The 19,913-nt window shown below is 40.2% G+C and overlaps 1 protein-coding gene across 2 annotated transcripts; it reads right to left on the bottom strand.

The window, feature by feature from the left end:
• Positions 1–2,236: 2,236 nt before the first annotated feature.
• On the bottom strand, positions 2,237–19,107 carry LOC117532321 (protein FAM216A). Of its 2 annotated transcripts, XM_034195639.1 has the most exons (8): positions 19,087–19,107; positions 18,786–18,961; positions 18,021–18,049; positions 16,026–16,153; positions 12,024–12,150; positions 6,068–6,245; positions 2,573–2,653; positions 2,237–2,373 (listed from the first exon to the last, which is right to left on the bottom strand). In XM_034195639.1, the coding sequence occupies exons 2-8, from the start codon at positions 18,887–18,889 to the stop codon at positions 2,256–2,258; spliced, it is 765 nt and encodes a 254-aa protein (XP_034051530.1). In that variant the 5' UTR covers positions 18,890–18,961; positions 19,087–19,107; the 3' UTR covers positions 2,237–2,255. The 2 variants fall into 2 exon arrangements, with proteins under 2 accessions (XP_034051530.1, XP_034051531.1); XM_034195640.1 differs by lacking the exon at positions 19,087–19,107 and having other exon boundaries at positions 2,237–2,371; positions 2,570–2,653; positions 18,786–19,016.
• Positions 19,108–19,913: the final 806 nt, after the last annotated feature.

Here is a 19,913-nt window from a genome sequence, read left to right as displayed (position 1 = left end):
TATTATTTGGTACATTTAGTTGTCATGTGTTTTACAACTAGCAATGTTGAGATATTTGTTTTGTTCAGAGCTTGTCTGCTTAAAGGTACTGATTAATGGTGACATCAATGTCCATTGTTCACTCTTGTAAACTTATATCCCTAATTTCTCCAAAAAATATGTTTTCGCAGTGTTCATCCTTGACCAAAAATACATAAGTATACCAAACGCAAATGTCAGCTCTCCCCAGTTTGTCCGTTATTGAAGTGACACACACACACGCGCAGATGTACACAAAGGCCACTTTGCTATTACATAAGATAATTAAAATAAATGTAAAATATGTATGTGCAGACCCACGCGGCCCAAGCACATCTCACCCACACGCAGGAGCACATATATTAAATACTCTAAACATACAGTCCTTCATTGCACTGGGTGCTGGCGCTGTTATTTCTGCAGGCTGTGGACCACTCTGGGGAAAAGGCTGTTTTGCAGCCTGTTTATGTGCTGTGAGTTCTCAGTCTACATGAGGGTGAAGAGGGGATTTCCACAGTGTGAGGGATCCTGTAGGACGTGTGTAGTCTGAGGAGACTGCTCGAGTGGCTGGAGCTCACTTTAAGGATGAGAGAGCTGGGAGTCCTCTCAGCTGCAAGCTCTTTTTGTCTGCAGCAGTGCAGCTGGAGCTCCACTCAGTACAACATGCAACAGTAGAAGCTGATCAGCAGTCTGTGGGGAAGCCTGTTGTGTCTCAGCGTCCTCAGGCAGAAACATCTCTGCTGGGATTTCTTGATGATGCAGCGCAGGTCCTCAGTGATGTGCACCTCCAGGAACTTAAAATTTGTGACCATCTCCACCTCACCACTGATGCACAAACCATTGTGGTGTTTTGTTTTTTTTCCTTAAGTCTTATGATTTGTTCTCTTTGTGTTGAGGATGATCAATGTAACAATTCTTATTTAATATGCAGACAACAAAATTTTCTTGGCTGCACCCATTTAGTCAGGACACCCCCCCCCCAAAAAAAATTAATATACCCACCGCAGCCTTACACCCCCCTATATATATATATATATACACACACAAAAATATAAATGCAACACTTTTGGTTTTGCTCCCATTTTGTATGAGATGAACTCAAAGCTCTAAATCTTTTTCCACATACACAATATCACCATTTCTCTCAAATATTGTTCACAAACCAGTCTAAATCTGTAATAGTGAGCACTTCTCCTTTGCTGAGATAATCCATCCCACCTCACAGGTGTGCCATATCAAGATGCTGATTACACACCATGATTAGTGCACAGGTGTGCCTTAGACTGCCCACAATAAAAGGCCACTCTGAAAGGTGCAGTTTTATCACACAGCACAATGCCACAGATGTCGCAAGATTTGAGGGAGCGTGCAGTTGGCATGCTGACAGCAGGAATGTCAACCAGAGCTGTTGCTCGTGTATTGAATGTTCATGTCTCTACCATAAGCCGTCTCCAAGTCGTTTCAGAGAATTTGGCAGTACATCCAACCAGCCTCACAACCGCAGACCACGTGTAACCACACCAGCCCAGGACCTCCACATCCAGCATGTTCACCTCCAAGATCGTCTGAGACCAGCCACTCTGACAGCTGCTGAAACAATCGGTTTGCATAACCAAAGAATTTCTGCACAAACTGTCAGAAACCATCTCAGGGAAGCTCAATTGCATGCTCGTCGTCCTCATCGGGGTCTCGACCTGACTCCAGTTTGTCATCGTAACCGACTTGAGTGGGCAAATGCTCACATTCGCTGGCGTTTGGCATGTTGGAGAGGTGTTCTCTTCACGGATGATGCGAAGGAGATGTGTTGCACTGCATGAGGCAAATGGTGGTCACACCAGATACTGACTGGTATCCCCCCCCAATAAAACAAAACCGCACCTTTCAGAGTGGCCTTTTATTGTGGGCAGTCCAAGGCACACCTGTGCACTAATCATGGTGTCTAATCAGCATCTTGGTATGGCACACCTGTGAGGTGGGATGGATTATCTCAGCAAAGGAGAAGTGCTCACTATCACAGATTTAGACTGGTTTGTGAACAATATTTGACGGAAATGGTGATATTGTGTATGTGGAAAAAGTTTTAGATCTTTGAGTTCATCTCATACAAAATGGGAGCAAAACCAAAAGTGTTGCGTTTATATTTTTGTTGAGTATATATATATATATATATATATATATATATATATATATATATATATATATATTTTTTTTTTTTTTCTGAGATAACAGAAGTCTCATCAATCTGAGAGGACGTCCTCATGAGATCCTCCCAAAGAAAGTGACCTCATTTGTTTACTCAGAGAATTCTCTTCTTTGTCCTCATCCTTCTCTAACACCACCTGGATTGTAGCTCCTGTGAGGAAAACGCACAAACAACTTACGAACAAAGCAGTGTTGTCAATGTTGCCAATAGACAAGTAAAAATTGTACCAATTTATTGAAGAGTGGAGTGCAGCAGGAGTGCAACAGTTTAGAACCACAGGACTACACATTTATAGTAAATTTAAAAAATTTAAAACATTTAGAAGATACCAATAAGAACATTATTGACTTACTTCTGTGTATTTTTCCTTTCACTGTGGCTGATGATGGTGCAAGTTTCCTCTTCATTTCATGTTTTGCTGATGTGGAAAGTCTGCAATGTTGGACAAGGACCAGATACATTCATTACATCTGTATTATACTTATTTCCAGATACGGATACATTCATTATGTCTGTATTATACTTACTTCCAACTGAGGAAAAAACTGTATGCCATCAACAGTAACTAAAGTGTTGCCTGTGGGGATCCATTGGGTAGTGTTTATAAAATAGGTAGCTGACATTTTTAATAATGAGATGGAATGGTGTGATTCCAGAGTGTTTTTAGAACCTTTGACATCAGCAGTTTTCAGAGGAAGAACTCATTCCTTTTATTTCCTGTTAATTACATAATTTTTTTTAATGTTAATTTACTATCTTAATGAATTTATAAATGGTTTAGGTTCTTGTTATCATATACACACTATTATTATTATTACTTCTATTTTGTCATTTGATTTTTAAATGGACCACAATGGAAATAAGTGTTTTCACTTTCTTGTGACATAATTTATTTTTAACATATTTACAATTACATTATGTACTTACATTGAACTTACTAAATAAAAATCATGCACGTGAGCTTTTAAGATGATTTACCGCCCCCTGCTGGGTTGGTGTAAGTTCTGAATGTACAACCCAATTCCAGTGAAGTTGGGACATTGTGTAAAATGTAAATGGAAAACAGATTTGCAAATCCTCTTCAACCTATATTTAATGTTCAAACTGATAAACTTTATTGTTTTTGTGCAAATATTTGCGCATTTTGAAATGGATGCCTGCAACACGTTTCAAAAAAGCTGGGACAGTGGTATGTTTACCACTGTGTTACATCACCTTTCCTTCTAACAACACTCAATAAGTGTTTGGGAACTGAGGACACTAATTGTTGAAGCTTTGTTGGTGGAATTCTCTCCCATTCTTCCTTGATGTACAACTTCAGTTGTTCACAGTCCGAGGTCTCCATTGTCATATTTTGCGCTTCATAATGCACCACACATTTTCAATGGGTGAAAGGTCTGGACTGCAGGCAGGCCAGTCTAGTACCCGCACTCTTTTAATACGAAGCCACGCTGTTGTAACACGTGCAGAATGTGTCTTGGCATTGTCTTAGTGAAATAAGCAGGGACGTCCCTGAAAAAGACATTGCTTGGATGGCAGCATGTGTTGCTCCAAAACCTGGATGTACCTTTCAGCATCACATATGTGTAAGTTGTCCATGCCATCGGCACTAACACACCCCCATACCATTACAGATGCTGGCTTTTGAACTTTGTGCTGGTAACACACTTTTCCACTTTGCATCTGTCCATTTCAAATGAGCTCAGGCCCAGAGAAGGCGGTGGCGTTTCTGGATGTTGTTGATGTATGGCTTTCGCTTCGCATGGTAGAGTTTTAACTTGCAGTTGTAGATGTAGCGACAAACTGTGTTAACTGACAATGGTTTTCTGAAGTGTTCCTGAGCCCATGCAGTAAGATCCTTTACACAATGGTGTCAGTTTTTAATGCAGTGCTACCTGAGGGATCAAAGGTCACTGGCATTCATTGTTGGTTTTTGGCCTTGCTCCTTACCTGTAGAAAGTTCTCCATATTCTCATTATATTATGGACTGTAGATGATGGAATCCCTAAATTCCTTGCAATTGAACGTTGAGAAACATTGTTCTTAAACTGTTGGACTATTTTTTCATGCAGTTCACAAAGTGGTGATCCTCTCCCCATCTTTGCTTGTGAACAGCTGAGACTTTTGGGGATTGTCCTTTTATACCCAATTATGACAGTCATAATTAGTGTCTTCAGTTCCCAAAAGCTTATTGAGTGTTGTTAGAAGGAAAGATAATGTAACACAGTGGTAAGCATACCACTGTCCCAGTTTTTTTTTTTTTTTTTTGAAACGTGTTGCAGTCATCCATTTCAAAATAAGCAGATATTTGCACAAAACAATTACGTTTATTAGTTTGAACATTAAATATCTTGTCTTTGTGGTGTATTCAATTGAATATAGGTTGAAGAGGATTTGAAAATCATTGTATTTTGTTTTTATTTACATTTCACACAATGTCCCAACTTCATTGGAATTGGGGTTGTAAATTGTTTAGGTTATTGTTATCATACACACTATTATTGTTGTTATTTTATTATTATTACTTCTATTTTTTCACTGGATTTTTAAAATTTCCAAAATTTTCCTGAGTTTGACCTATGGCCTTGAAAATTTAATCAGTTCTTGCCTATCAGTATATGAATATTTTGTAAACATTTCATGATAATATATGAAAAAGTGTGAGTTACAGGCTGTTCACAAACAGACAAACAAACAAACAGGTGAAAAAAATAACTTCCGCCCGACTTTGTTGGTGGAGGTAACAAAAATACATTCAAGAGAACAGGATGCGCCCTTCACACTAGAGCCAGAATGAGCCCGAATCCCCTAGCTGAATGAAATGTGGACCCACATTCAAGAAGTGTCAAAGTGCATTCACAGTCATTGGACAGGATTCTGAGTGCAGTCGGGCACAGTCGTGTGGCTGCCCCAAATGTTTTGCCTATGTTCAAAACAACTGTGGCGCAGTTAAAATGGAATACATTAAACAGTCGAAGTGCTGTCTGAACGCAATCTGACTACGTTCTAAATATTCTCACATTGTCAAAACAGTCTGATCACACTCAAGAGACATTCGCCATGGTCAGGCACGTCAAATCCTACCGGCATGTCCCGATTGTGCCGCGGGTGAGCCATACCTGTGACTCCACTGGATCCTGTTCGGGGTGCATGAAGGAAATATTGTTATGTGCAATGTCTGTTGCATGCATACATCTTGTGAACTAGATGTGAACATTGCACAATCAAAATGAAAACACGTGTATCACTGTGAGTCAATGCGTCTCAGAGCGAGGAGCAGCACGCACATCTGACCAGATACATTGTCATTCCGCCCATGGGTTAGATAATGTAGGTGAAATAATATGATCATCATAGCTGGAACATCACAAGCAGACGTAATCAAGCAACGTTTAGTGACATTTCAGAGAGCCCATTGTAACTTCTGGTGACTATTTATTTATTTATTTATTTTTGGCAACACTGGCAAATACGGGATGAAAGATAAAAACATAACAGAAAAAGTAAAACCAGTATTCAAGAATGGATAGAATGTGTGTGTGTGTGTGTGTGGACAGTGCCAAAGCTTTTTATCCATACTGCAAATTAGTAACAGTAAATTCAGTTTATCCTCCTTACATGTCCTTTTTTTTTTGGAGATTTACAAGATGATAGCATTGATTGTTTCTGAGTTATTCTGGTGTTTTAACGTGTAGGGGCTCTGGCTAAAGCCACATGTGAAATTTGTACCATAATTGGGACGTGATGGTCTCGTGGTTAAAGCGTTGTATAAGACATAATTACAGTGAGAATATCCCATCCTATCCCATATCCTGCAGTGATATGAATGTATGCTGTCCGTCCCACCTGTTTTGCCTGTTTGGGATTTTTGGGAGAAAAGATTTCTCAGTCTTCCTCTGGTTGGTGGCTGTCTTCCATTTCTGTTTTCTCCTGGAAGTGAGGCTTGACTGGTGTTCATCACATTTACCATTTTCTGGTGAGGTCGTAGGAGTGACTGCAAAGTGGCTTTTTTCTGGGATGTAGTCTGCAAACAGCCCAGATACACATGGTGGGAAAATCTTTGCTGAGCTTAAAGTGTCTTGTGACCTGCAGAAATTTATTTCGCTTCCCAGCATAAAACTCAAAGAAAATGAATCATTCTGAAAGTAATCCCTTAGCAAAAATATTTAGTCAAACTGGCACACCAAAAACACAAGGCATTATTTCAAATAACGCAGAACAGTGTATGATTTTTTTAAAAGTGTATTCAATAAAACTTTCCAGAAATACAACAATCCATCAATAAGAAGATCAAATAAAAACATAAAATTTATTCATTTATAAAACAGATGGATTACTACTCAAATAAATAATATACAAATGTATTGATGTGGGGCAGCACGGTGGCTTAGTGGTTAGCACTGTTGCCTCACAGCGAGAAGGTCATGGGTTCAATTCCCGTGGCCTTTCTGTGTGGAGTTTGCATGTTCTCCCCGTGTTTGTGTGGGTTTCCTCCGGGTGCTCCGGTTTCCTCCCACATCCAAAGACATGCGGGTTAGGTGGATTGGAATCTTTAAAATTGTCTGTGTGTGGGTGTGTCTGTGTTTGTTTGTCTATTTGTGGCCCTGCGACAGACTGGCGTCCTGTCCTGGGTGTACCCCGCCTCGCGCTCTATGACTGCTGGGATAGGCTCCAGCCCCCTGCGACCCTTAATTGGACTAAGCGGTAGAAGATGGATGGATGGATGTATTGATGTGCAAGTTTAAAGAACAAATTAATAATGGAATTTACAAACCAATTCATACAGGATGTAAGAGGAAACCAAAACAGCTTTTTCACATTTTTTATTTTGATTTGTCACTTAACCTTGCTTTATGATGTTGTAATTGGTCTACTTTGTATTTGATATATTTCATCATTTTATGTTGCTATTAACAAATTCAATTTTATGCGATATACAGTAATATTTTCTAAGTAAGTAATGAATTGTCATAAACATCAAATGCAACTTGCACTTTGTGTGTGTGTGTGTGTGTATATATAATATATATATATATATGTATGTATAGGCACAGTTCCACTAATCCACTAATTGTTAATTTTTGAAGCTAACGCTTTCATTAGCGGATGAGCTTTTCAGATAACTTTGAAAACCATTAGAAGACCAGTTAGCTTCCGATAAATTTAATTCCAATAAATTTTAGACCGCGAACATTTTTGTGAACATAGTGAATAAAGCTTAACAGTTAAAAACACTCGTAAAGTCTGTAAGATTTTAGTGCCTGTCTGTTACATGTTTTGTAGTAGACAGACAGCCATGAATGGCAATAGGCAGAAGAGAGCTGACTACTAGAGAGAAAGGAAGCGAGAGGAAGGAAAAAAAAGATAACTTCTCTTCACACCATACAGACCTGCCGGTTATTGCACTGGAGTCCTGCCCAGGCAGACAGTTTTGATTTATGGTTATAATTTTAAACAAACTAACAAACAAGTTATTGAAATTAACATCACGTCTGTTGTTTTACAAAGTGAAAATATCAGCTGTATGTTTTAGTTTTAAAGTAATGCACTAATTTTGAAGGTTTTAGTGTTCAGACACACATGCTGCATTGCATTATGGGTACATTAGTTTCCTGACGTCTCCTAATTCAATATGAATTAATAACTCTAGAGTGAATCACAGTTTTAAATCAAATGACGCCTCTTTTGATACATTATAATACAAACAATAGACTACAACCGACCAAAACCGGTGTTTTTTTTTCCCAAAATGAGATGTCCTGTGTTTTTTATGAATTACATCCTGATGTGCAGTGCAGCAGGCTGAAGAGCTCAGTCAGAAGCTATGGAGTTACATTTGTGCCATTAATATCTGAAAGAAAATGCTTTTGACAAAAACTACAGATTTTGTTTATTTCTATTTATGTTCAGAGATTAAGGATCTATCATGTACATCAAGGATCCAGTGACCATGTACAGATTTTATTGACTTTTATTTAGGTCCAGAGATCAAGGATCCAGTGACCAATTTCATATTTATTTACTTTAAGATTCAATAAAATGTTGTTGACATAGAAAACCTGTAAAGCCTACATTTAGTATACAGAAAATTCACAAGAGATATTGATAAGGAATCCATAAAGAATTGGATCAATAAGCGGAATCGATAATGGCATTGATATTGATAAAATCTTATCAGTACCCATCATTACTCGTATTGCACCAAATCGCATCGTATCGCATTGTGAGGAATTTAATTGCTATCAAATACACATCAAATCGCATCGAATCGGGAACAGGGGTGAATCGTATCGCATCGTATTGTCAGTATCGCTACATGTATCATATCGCTGGTAGTGTGTATCAAATCGTTGCCACTAATATATATATATATATATATATATATATATATATATATATATATATATATATATATATATGTGTGTGTGTGTGTGTGTGTGTGTGTAATTCTACACACAATAACCCATAATGTCAATGTGAAAAAGTTTTTTTGGACATTTTTGCAAATTTATAAAACAACTAAAAAAAACCCCACCAAGCAATCACTTAAGTATTCACAGCCTTTACCATGAAGCTCAAAACCGAGCTCAGGTGCATCCTATTTCCACTGATCATCCTTGAGATGTTTCTCTAGCTTAAATGGAGTCCACCTGGGGTAAATTCAGTTGATTGGACATGATTTGGAGACACACATCTGTCTACATATAAGGTCCCACAGTTGACAGTGCATGTCAGAACACAAACCAAGCATGAAGTCAAAGGAATTGTCTGTAGACCTCTGAGACAAGATTGTCTTGAGACAGAAATCTGGGGAAAAGTACAGAAACATTTCTGCTGCTTTGAAGGTCCCAGTGAGCACAGTGTCCTCCATCATCCGTAAATGGAAGAAGTTCAGATCCACCAGGACTCTTCCTAGAGCTGGTCACCCGTCGAAACTGAGCGATCAGGAGAAGGGCCTTAGTCAGGGAGGTGACCAAGAACCCAATGGTCACTCTGTCAGAGCTCCAGCATTCCTCTGTGGAGAGAGGAGAACCTTCCAGAAGGACAACCATCTCTACTGCAATCCACCAATCAGGCCTGTATGGTAGAGTGGCCAGACAGTAGCCACTCCTTAATAAAAGGCACATGGCAGCCCACCTGGAGTTTGCCAAAAGGCACCTGAAGGACTCTCAGACCATGAAAAACAAAATTCTCTCGTCTGATGAGACAAAGATTGAACTCTTTCACATGAATGCCAGGTGTCATGTTTGAAGGAAAGCAGGCACCATCCGTACAGTGAAGCATGATGGTGGCAGCATCATGCTGTGGGGATGTTTTTCAGCAGCAGGAACCGTAAGACTAGTCAGGATTAGGGGTGGGTATTGATAAGATTTTATCGATACTGATGCCATTATCGATTCTGCTTATCCTTATCGATTCCCTTATCGCTACCTCTTGTGAATTTTCTGTGTACTAAAAGTAGGTTTTACAGGTTTTCTATGTCAACAACATTTTATTGAGTTTAAAGTAAATAAATATGAAATTGGTCACTGGATCCTTAAACTCTGGACATAAATAAAAAAAAACAAAATCTGTAGTTTTTGTCAAAAGCATTTCATTTCAGACATTTTGGCATGAATGTCACTCCATACCTCTGAGGTGAGCTCAGCCGGCTGCTGCACGTCAGCGCAGGACGTCTCATTTTCGTATGAAAAAAACAACAAAAAACAAAACCTTTTGATCAATTTGTTTGTTGGTATTACAATATTTGGAAAGACGTGTCAATTGATTTAAACAGCGTTTTGCTTTGAAGTTATTAATTCCGACTGGACTCTATTGTTCCAACCTGATTTGGCAGAGAGCTGCACAGCGTTTGGGGCTGTGTGAACAGAACGGAGGACGATTCTCGTTTCTTTTATCGCAACAAGACAGGAGTCCCAGTTAGTGACTTTAATCAGCACAAAAGTGACTCATGATTGACATATTCAGGGATGAAAGTGGTGAAAAACAAAAAAAGCTGTAACCTAAAATTACCCCCCAACACCACCCGCACAAAAATGTTTGAATTCTAGAAGCTCTGAAATGCAATCTGGGACTGTTCCAGACAATAAACTGGAGTGAGTGCAGCATCCATTTTTGTGAGAAAAAACACAACTTTCCTTATTCAAATTCATTCCAGTAGTATTCTGCTCTTACTAGGATGCAGCAGTTTTGTAGCTTGGCAGATAGTTCTGGAGGAAATCACCAACAAAATTAACAAATTGAAAATATGGTTTGACCAAAACGAATTGTCATTAAATCTAAATAAAACAGGGATGAAGTGGAGGTGTAAGAGTCACTAGGTGTTCACAGGAAACAGTTCTTGCTTTCTTTCTTTCTTTCTTTATGTTCATTGTTAGTTGGTTTTATGTTTTCTGTTGTGTTTTTTTAAATCAGGTTATTTTGTCTCTTTCTCTAAAATTGTATTGTAGCATTATTAGTTATTATTACTATTATTGTTGTTGTTATTATTATTAATATATAAACAAAAATAAATTAAAAAAATATTACTATTTTACTAATATTACTATTAATATTAAAAAATATTTGTAATACATTTGACTCTTTTACAACAACAAATGCTGAGCCATTAATTATTATACAGAAAACAAATGCACACAAATGTATTGAGATGCGAACAGCTTAATGCCAACTTTAACACTGAAAATGCCATAGACATGCTAATGAGTTAGCATCAGCCCCGTTTTTAAGTTATAAAATACATCAACTGTTTCGGAAGGCCATAACAGGTTGGTTTAACATAAAAAAAAGGTAAATATTACTCAGACATATGCTCTTTGGGGTTTTAGCAGGGAAAAATTAAGATAAAGTGAAATAAAACAAAGAACCAACAAAGCAGCCGGTGGATCAATGTTTCATTGCTTCAAGCTTCAAAGAAGAGCCGCGCTGCAGAAACGGTTGATTACAGACCCTGCAGGGGTTTTGTAATCAAAGTAGAGACATGATCATTTTCCCGACAAACACCCCCCAAAACAACGGCCGCTCTGAAGGACCGAGAAAGGAATCGTTAAGCAAAAAGGCTATTCATGTCGGTGGATCAAATCATTTCTTAACGATACCCGAAAAGAACTGGTTCTTGATACCCAACAATAGTCAGGATTGAGGAAAAGAAGAATGCAGCACTGTACAGAGACATCCTGGATGAAAACCTGCTCCAGAGCGCTCTTGACCTCAGACTGGTTGAACGGTTCATCTTTCAGCAGAACAATGACCCTAAGCACACAGCCAAGATATTGAAGGAGTGGCTTCAGAACAACTCTGTGAATGTCCTTCAGTGGCCCAGCCGGAGCCCAGACCTGAATCTGATTGAACATCTCTGGAGAGATCTGAAAATGGCTGTGCACCAACGCTCCCCAACCAACCTGATGGCACTTGAGAGGTGCTGCAAAGAGGAATAGACAAAATTCCCAAAGATAGGTGCACTAAGCTTGTGGCATCATATTCAAGAAGACTTGAGGCTGCAACTGCTGCCAAAGTTGCATCAACAAAGTATTGAGCAAAGGCTGTGAACACTTATGTACATTTAATATCTTTTTTATTTTTAATAAATTTGCAAAAAAAAAAAAAAGACCTTTTCATTTTGTCATTATGGGGTGTTGTGAGTAGAATTTTTAAGGGAAAAAAATGAATTTACTCCATTTTGGAATATTGGAATAAGGCTGTAACATAACAAAATGTGAGAAAAGTGAAGCGCTGTGAATATTTTCCCGATGCACTGTAACCATATATGATGTACAAAACTTCGCCAAGTGTGATTCCTCACCTGTTCGTATGCACCCGTGCAGCACGTTCATATAGTGCTGGCTGATGAGGTCACGCACGTGTGCAGTGCTGTATGTGGCTGCGATGGTGCACAGATACTCCCTCTGAGCAGGCGTGAGCTCTGTGTGCTGACAGTTAGAGGTCAAATGTTACTGCTGGGAATCACAGTCTGAATAAAAACATGCTTCAGTCTGTTCTATTTAGACCTTTTATTTACTTTTATAATTAATGATTAAATTTTTTTTTAGCTTGAGCATTCGAGGTAACTGTTATGTCAAAGTTGACTGACCAAAATGACCAAATGAATTATCTGTCAACTGTTATTTGTCTGTGAATAAGTGATATTCACAGGAGTGCATGACCCACGGTCTACTCCAAGACTGCACATGGAACTGGGTTTTCATTTTTTTTTTCTTTTTTTTTTTTAACCCAAAGTAATATTTGAATAAAGGCCCCTAGGGCAGCACAGGTTCTTCCTGTTTCATTCTCTAAGTGGAAAAATGATCTAATTGTTCACTGGACCTGCAGTGAACCGAACTCTGATCCAGCTGTTCCAGTAAGCTTTGTATGGATGAGCAAGTGTTTATTTTTTTTCCTATTTCAGTTGCAGTTTAAATTCACCCCAAAAAAAAGACAGTTGGGGAAGAGCCTGGGTTTTAGCTGACTGGTCAGAGTGTCTGTCTCCCATGCTGGAGTTTGAGTCCCGAGGAGAGTGAGTGGGGCGATTCAGTCACAACACAACGCAAATGAGAGAGAGAGTGCAGCTACAGATACAAAGGGTTTGGATTTATCCTCTTCATTAATCATGGATGTGTTTTAGGCACAGCATGAAATAAACATGTACTATCAAGCCCTCTAAGATGTAATGTGCTAGATGTGCAGCGCTCTAGTATTGAGGAATCAGATGAAAATAAAAGGTTTTCTGTTATGTGGGCTGCTGAAGAGGAGGTACTGCTGGCCCACCACCAGATGGCGCCCTGCCACGCTGGCACCTTTTGGCCCTTAGAGGGCGCACGGGCCTGTTGGCCTCCTTGGGCACCACCAGGTGCGCTCTGTTGGCTGTCAGCTGTTTGTCATCTTCATTATCATCACCCATAAAAGCCTGGGAAGGACACCATAACTCTGCCGAGTTATCAGCTTACCACACAGGTAAACATACTCAGCCGTTTTGTGCCGTACGCACATTCATTGCTACTGAAGTCTTTGCAGTTGTGATTTATATACTTGCAGCTTGTAGCTGGGTTTGTGGGAAGTTTGGAGGAGTTGGCGTCTCCACTCCTCACTTCTTACTTGCTAAGTATAACAACTGACACTGCACGTTTTCCAGTTTTCCTCTGCACTCTGGGAGTATTTGGATTTATTCCTTCAGGAGGATTACTGAGTTTTGCTGACTGTTTGCTGGGTGTACACACACCCACCTAATCTGTTTTTGCTCCTGCCAGCAGTACCGGTCCGACAGCCTCGAGCGGTGGCCACCTGGGGTACCAGGACTTGGTGGCTCTGGTGTATTGCAGGCCTCCGGCTGGCGGTGGGACTTTGTGGGTTCTGGCTCTTCTCTGGATAGGCGTCTCCTACCTTCGGGCCTGCCCACGTGTCACCATTTTGTTATTAATTGGACTCAGCATATTCGTAACCTGTTTGCACTTTTGCATAATAAATTGTTATTTATTTGAACTCCTATTGACCGCTCATTTACGCCCCCTAACGTGGGTCCGTGCATTCACTTTCCCAACACTTTCATGACAGAATGACTTCAGGCAGGGATTTTGACGGAGGATTTTGGCATGCAGAGAGCTTATTCAGGCTTTTCTGCCCAAACAATCACTCCTGTTATTCCTTCAGACTTTCTCTGATTTTTGGCTGTTCAAAATATCACTATAAGGGACTTGATTTGAGTCCAGAGAAAGATTTGTGCGGAATGCGACAGCACAGCTGGACACCATTCCAAAGCGGACTTCCAGAAATGCTTCTATCAATGGCAGAACTGCTGGGAGAAGTGTGTGTGTGTGTGTGTGTGAGAAACAGCATGGATTCTCATGAATCACATGAGTGTTGTGTTTGGCCACAAAAGCCTGAATCTGCTGAGCAGAATGAGCGCATGCAGTACTTCCAGACTCAGATACTTCTCCTCCACTGTCAGCTGGTGAATTCCATACTTTGCAAAGAAATGTCTGTATGCAAACATATGATGGCATTTTAGGGCCACATTGAGTTTTTTTTTAGAGAATAAAGTCATAATATTATGAGAATAACCTGTTGGTTCTAGAATAGAATTTAAAATTCTTCTTCTTACTTATAAGGTTTTGAATAATCAGGTCCCATCTTATCTTAGGGACCTCGTAGTACCATATTACCCCATTAGAGCGCTTCGCTGTCAGACTGCAGGCTTACTTGTAGTTCCTAGGGTTTGTAAGAGTAGAATGGGAGGCAGAGCCTTCAGCTTTCAGGCTCCTCTCCTGTGGAACCAGCTCCCAATTCAGATCAGGCAGACAGATACCCTCTCTACTTTTAAGATTAGGCTTAAAACTTTCCTTTTCGCTAAGGCTTATAGTTAGGGCTGGATCAGGTGACCCTGGACCATCCCTTGGTTATGCTGCTTTAGACGTAGACTGTGGGGGGGTTCCCATGATGCACTGTTTCTTTCTCTTTTTGCTCCGTATGCATCACTCTGCATTTAATCATTAGTGATCGATCTCTGCCCCCCTCCACAGCATGTCTTTTTCCTGGTTCTTTCCCTCAGCCCCAACCAGTCTCAGCAGAAGACTGCCCCTCCCTGAGCCTGGTTCTGCTGGAGGTTTCTTCCTGTTAAAAGGGAGTTTTTCCTTCCCACTGTAGCCAAGTGCTTGCTCATAGGGGGTCGTTTTGACCGTTGGGGTTTTTCATAATTGTTGTATGGCCTTGCCTTACAGTGTGGAGCGCCTTGGGGCAACTGTTTGTTGTGATTTGGCGCTATATAAAAAAAAAGTTGAAGTTGAAGTTGAAGAATAAAGTCTTAATTTATGAGAAAAAAACTCAGAATTTTATAATAACTTACAATAAAGTCAGAATTTTATAAGAAAAACTTGTAATATTACAAGAATAATGTCATTTTTATGAGAAAAACTCATATTATGAGAATAAACTTGTAATTTTATGACAATAAAGACATAATAATATGAGAGAAAAACTGCACCTCAAAATGAGATCTGTGGAGCACTTTGCGAAGTTGTACTTCAGTATAGGTTTTACAAATAAGCAAATACTTAATCTTTTGGCCCATCTACAGCACATTATCATTACTATCAGAACTTTGAATAGAAAATGCAAGGAAACACGGACTTGGAGGAAATCGCCTCTTTTGTGGAGGAAGAGATGCCTGGAACTGGCAGTCTGCAGAGTTGTCGCTGGATGCATCAACTGGCTATTCAAAGGGGTTTTGTAGTTTCTCAAGAAACAATCAGATTGGTCATCAAGATTTTGGATCCAGAAGGAGTGGACCTACAGGTGGACATGGTGTCTCTTACGTCTGCAGTACACTTGCAGAGGCCCCAACACCACATGGCATATGCACTCATACAATTAACTAAAGCCTTATGACAACTTTTTTCTCATAAATTTACAACTTTATTCTTATAATATTACAAGGTTTTTCCCCTCATAAAATTATGTTTTTTCTCATAAAATTCCAACTTTATTCTCATAATATTATGACTTTATTCTCATAATATTACAAGTTTTTTCTCATAAATTACGAGTTTTTCCTCATAAAATTCCAACTTTTTTCTCGTAATATTGTGACTTTATTCTCGAAGTCTTAAAAAACAACTCAGTGCGGCCCTAAAACACCATCATACAAACAAGTCTGTGCATACAAACAGTGAATAAACGAAGCCCTAGGACTTGTTTGCTTTGACTCATTTCTGAAAATTGTGCTCAATATCTTCTGAATTTGAAAACAAATGTTCACAAAATGTCAAAAAAAAAAAAATCACAATCATGATGTCAAAATATAACAATGGCTTACTTTTAAAGAGGTGGCAGTAGTCACAGTTTTGGGGATATGTATTGTTCTCAGACTTTGGAGTTGTGGGTCGCTTCTTACAGCTGGTAGTTTGGCTGATTTCAGACCATTGTGGAAGTTCAAGCTGCCACCTGTCGGCAACGTGCACCAGAAAAACAAACAACCAATACCTCCCCACTTATTACTGGACAGCTTTCTGTCTCAGTGGACAGATGACATAATTTAAAACAAGATAGTAGAAATGTAAAGACATGCAAGAAACATTAGGGCTCCAGTAAGATATGAGATGCATAAAAAAAATACTCTTTGCCCGATTTCAAACTGAACACACATAAACTGATCCTTGTATCATGTTTGCTCCTTAATCACCCTTTGGAAGTCAAGCTGGAGTGATAGTTTTGCATCTGTGTTCACACTAATTATTCAGGAATCTAACCAGTGGTGAACATTTAACATGAAAGAAAAAAAACGATACTGAAGTTTAAATTTTTGTTGTGTGGGCCGCCAGAAGAGGAGGTGCTGCTGGCCCACCACCAGAGGGCGCCCTGCCTGAAGTGCGGGCTTCAGGCACGAGAGGGCGCTGCCGCCTCACAGGAACAGCCGAGGTGACAGCTGTCACTCATCAACTATGACAGCTGTCACCGATCATCTGCACTTCACCCCGGATAAAAGCAGGATGACACGTCCACCACGTCGCCGAGATATCGTTCTCCTACGGAGGTAATACTCTCAGCCTGAATATTCCAATATTGATTCCAGTAGATACATTGTTGCAGCTGTCTCCCCGGAGGACCGGCGTGGGCCGCGACTGCTTCGCTCTGCTTTCCGTCAGATAAGTGTTTGAGACAGGAGCTGCACGAGTGTGTTAGCGGTGGAGGTGGAATTCCCACCGTTGTTGTTACTGGGTGTACACACACCCACACTTGACTGTCTTTGCTCTTCGCCAGCAGTACCAGATCCGACACGCGGAGACGGTGGCCACCTGGGGGACTCGGGACCTGGCGGCTCCAGTATCCTTCGGGTTCGGTGGCGGAGGAAATCGTGTGGTTCCGGTTCTTCTCTAGACGGGCGTCTCCTATCGTCGAGCCTGCCCACACGACACCTTTATCCATTGACTTTGTATTTATTCTATAATCTGCTGTGTGTGGTTGTGGCATTCACAACAGTAAAGTGTTCAAATTTAACTCCTTCTATTGTCCGTTCATTTACGCCCCCTGTTGTGGGTCCGTGTCACTACACTTTCCCAACAATTTTAATCCTTGGCATTATCTGTTTCTTATTTACATATTTTATGAATAATTTATGCTTCTTTAAGAGGCCATTATTTTTTCATGGAGTGGTTGACTTGACTTGGTTGAGTTGATTTAACACTGATCAAGTTGATTTCACACTAATTTGAATGGGACATACGAGGTCTGTCCAAAAAGTATCAGACCTTTTTATTTTTTCAAAAACCTTATGGATTTGAATCAGGTGTGCTTGCATGAGCCAACCTTGAAACTTCGTGCGCATGCGTGATTTTTTTCACGCCTGTCGGTTGCGTCATTCGCCTGTGAGTAGGCTTTGAGTGAGCACTGGTCCTCCCCCCTCGTTGGATTTTCATTGCGAGGAAAATGTCTGAATGATTGGAGCAACGCTGAATCAAATTTTTCCAGAAACAGTGAGAGACAGCCAGGTGGAAACTGCAGTGTTAATTTAACACTACAAAACTGACTGTGTAACAGATCTGACATGACCCAGATTGAATCAGCAGTTTCATTTCCAGATCTCCTTTCTCTTCCTTGTGCCCAATAGAAAACCACACTCTCGTGTTTCACAGCCGACAAGGCGTGGCGCATGTTTCTTTGCTTAACAAGCACTTACAGTATCCACACTGGAAACTGAAACCACAAAAAGACGATGAAACAGAATCAGAAAGGATCATACTCAGCTGACCCAGTGGAGCCTTACCGCGAGTCTCCCCTGAGTCTCTGTAGGGATTTATTGATTTGAACTCACCCGCTCTCGAATCATTTATCCCAGTTTGTCTGCAACATAAAAGTTTAATGTTGATATCATATTGAATTAAAAACAAAAAACACCGAGAACAGACCATAAGAGTAGAGTTGGTATATGATCACTCCTAACAGTCGACTAGCGAGTGCCGACGAGTCAACAAGCTTCTTCTAGTCAACTGCTTAAGTGATTTAGATAGTAGGATTTTCCTGCAAATTATTGATATGTCATGAACAAAAACAGCATAATAACCGAGTGACAGAGATGATTTAATATATGCATTCCCACTCATTGCCGATTTCCAAGAATCAAGATCTCTCCAACACTGTTCTGAGGAATCAAGGAACTGGAGAATTAAGGTTAATAAAATTTCAGCAGTTTTTTGTTTTTTAACACAGCTACCACAAACACAGACATGCTGCCCAGGACAGAGATCAAGCAGGAAGAAAGTCAGTATTTCCTTTATTTAAGGGTTTAGAATAACTATCTTGTGCTGATGTCCAGTAGTACCACAAACATTGTTTCAACTGTATCAATACCATTTTTTCTGTCTGTAGTTATACTTCTTTAATAACATCTATTTGGAGTTTTAATGCTTAGATTTGGTGATCAAGGTAGTGTTAAAAGGAGCTGTGATGAGTACACTAGTCTACGACTAGGCCTCATGGTACTAACTAGTTGGTTAATGAGTTTAGTTAGTCTTCCCAGCCTTAATAAAGAGCGTCACTGTGAGAACATGAGCAGACAGTCTTTAACTGACGGTTTTACCTTTGCAGAGCATCATCCTGATGGAGCCGACGCACTCTCTGGCGCTCTGGAAGCATCACCTGTTTTTTCATCATCGGTCGATTTGTAAAAAGATAAAACAACATAAAGGATTCCAGCCAGCTGGTCAAAACTCAGGTTGTTGGATCTCACTCAGGAGGACCAGTGAGCATTTGATCCTGCAGATGTGGAAATAAGAAAGTTTTTAACATAACTTCAGACAAACAATCTCTTGTACTCTCAAAGTGACAGACAAATGACAGAAATACAGCTACTGTTGTGTGGAGTTCACACACTCACAGACTTGTTCACTTGATGTGCTCCAGATTCCTCCTGACAAATGCCAGTCGGCTGAACTGAAGGCTTTAAATTACCACTGGAGGTAACATTAACTCCCTTGAATCTAAACAGGAAAAAGCAGGTCTGAAAACACAAAATGACTCTGGGCTAGAAGGCATTTTTGGAAAAGCGCAGACGTGCTCAGACACACAAATACAATTTTGGTTGATTTGTTGTATACCTATCAGATGTACAGTGGGGTAAAAAGTATTTAGTCAGTCCCTGATTGGGCAAGTTCTCCTATTTAGAAAGATGAGAGAGGTCTGTAATTTTCATCATAGGTACACTTCAACTGTGAGAGCCAAAATGAGGAAAAAAAAAAAAAAAATCCAGAAAATCACATTGTAGGATTTTTAAAGAATTTATTGTAAATTATGGTGGAAAATAAGTATTTGGTGACCCACAGACAAGCAAAATTTCTGTCTCTCACAGACCTGTAACTTCTTCTTTAAGAAGCTCTTCTGTGTTATGTGGGCCGCTGAAGAGGAGGTACTGCTGGCCCACCACCACCAGAGGGCGCCCTGCTTGGAGTGCGGGCTCCAAGCACGAGAGTGTGCCAGACCCAGAAGAAGTGACAGCTTTCCATGGATGGTGAAGAACAATCCCCGGATAGATTGGCCGTCCGGGGTTGTCACGCAGTGGAGCGAAACCTGCCACCGGGAGTGTTTAGGATCCTCGGTTCCTCCCGGCACTACGGCTAATGAGGAGGTCAAAGTTCCCCCCAATCTATCGGCGGTGCCAAAGGAGTACCATGATCTTGCTGACGTTTTCAGCAAAGATCTGGCGCTCACT

Source organism: Thalassophryne amazonica, chromosome 19, assembly GCF_902500255.1.
Source record: "Thalassophryne amazonica chromosome 19, fThaAma1.1, whole genome shotgun sequence".
In the NCBI taxonomy this organism is placed as follows: Eukaryota; Metazoa; Chordata; class Actinopteri; order Batrachoidiformes; family Batrachoididae; genus Thalassophryne; species Thalassophryne amazonica.
The sequence above is the reverse complement of the archived record's forward strand: the minus strand, read 5'-3'. Positions and strand labels throughout refer to the sequence as shown.

Excerpts from the sequence above, each read along its gene's own strand:
- LOC117532321 (XM_034195639.1), bottom strand. The coding sequence starts at position 18,889 with ATGTTGTTTTATCTTTTTACAAATCGACCGATGATGAAAAAACAGGTG. Across the intron at positions 6,246-12,023 it reads GCACGGGTGCATACGAACAG|ACTACATCCCAGAAAAAAGC; the intron begins GTGAGGAATCAC and ends GGCTGTTTGCAG. Across the intron at positions 2,374-2,572 it reads AAAGGAAAAATACACAGAAG|AGGAGCTACAATCCAGGTGG; the intron begins TAAGTCAATAAT and ends CGTTTTCCTCAC.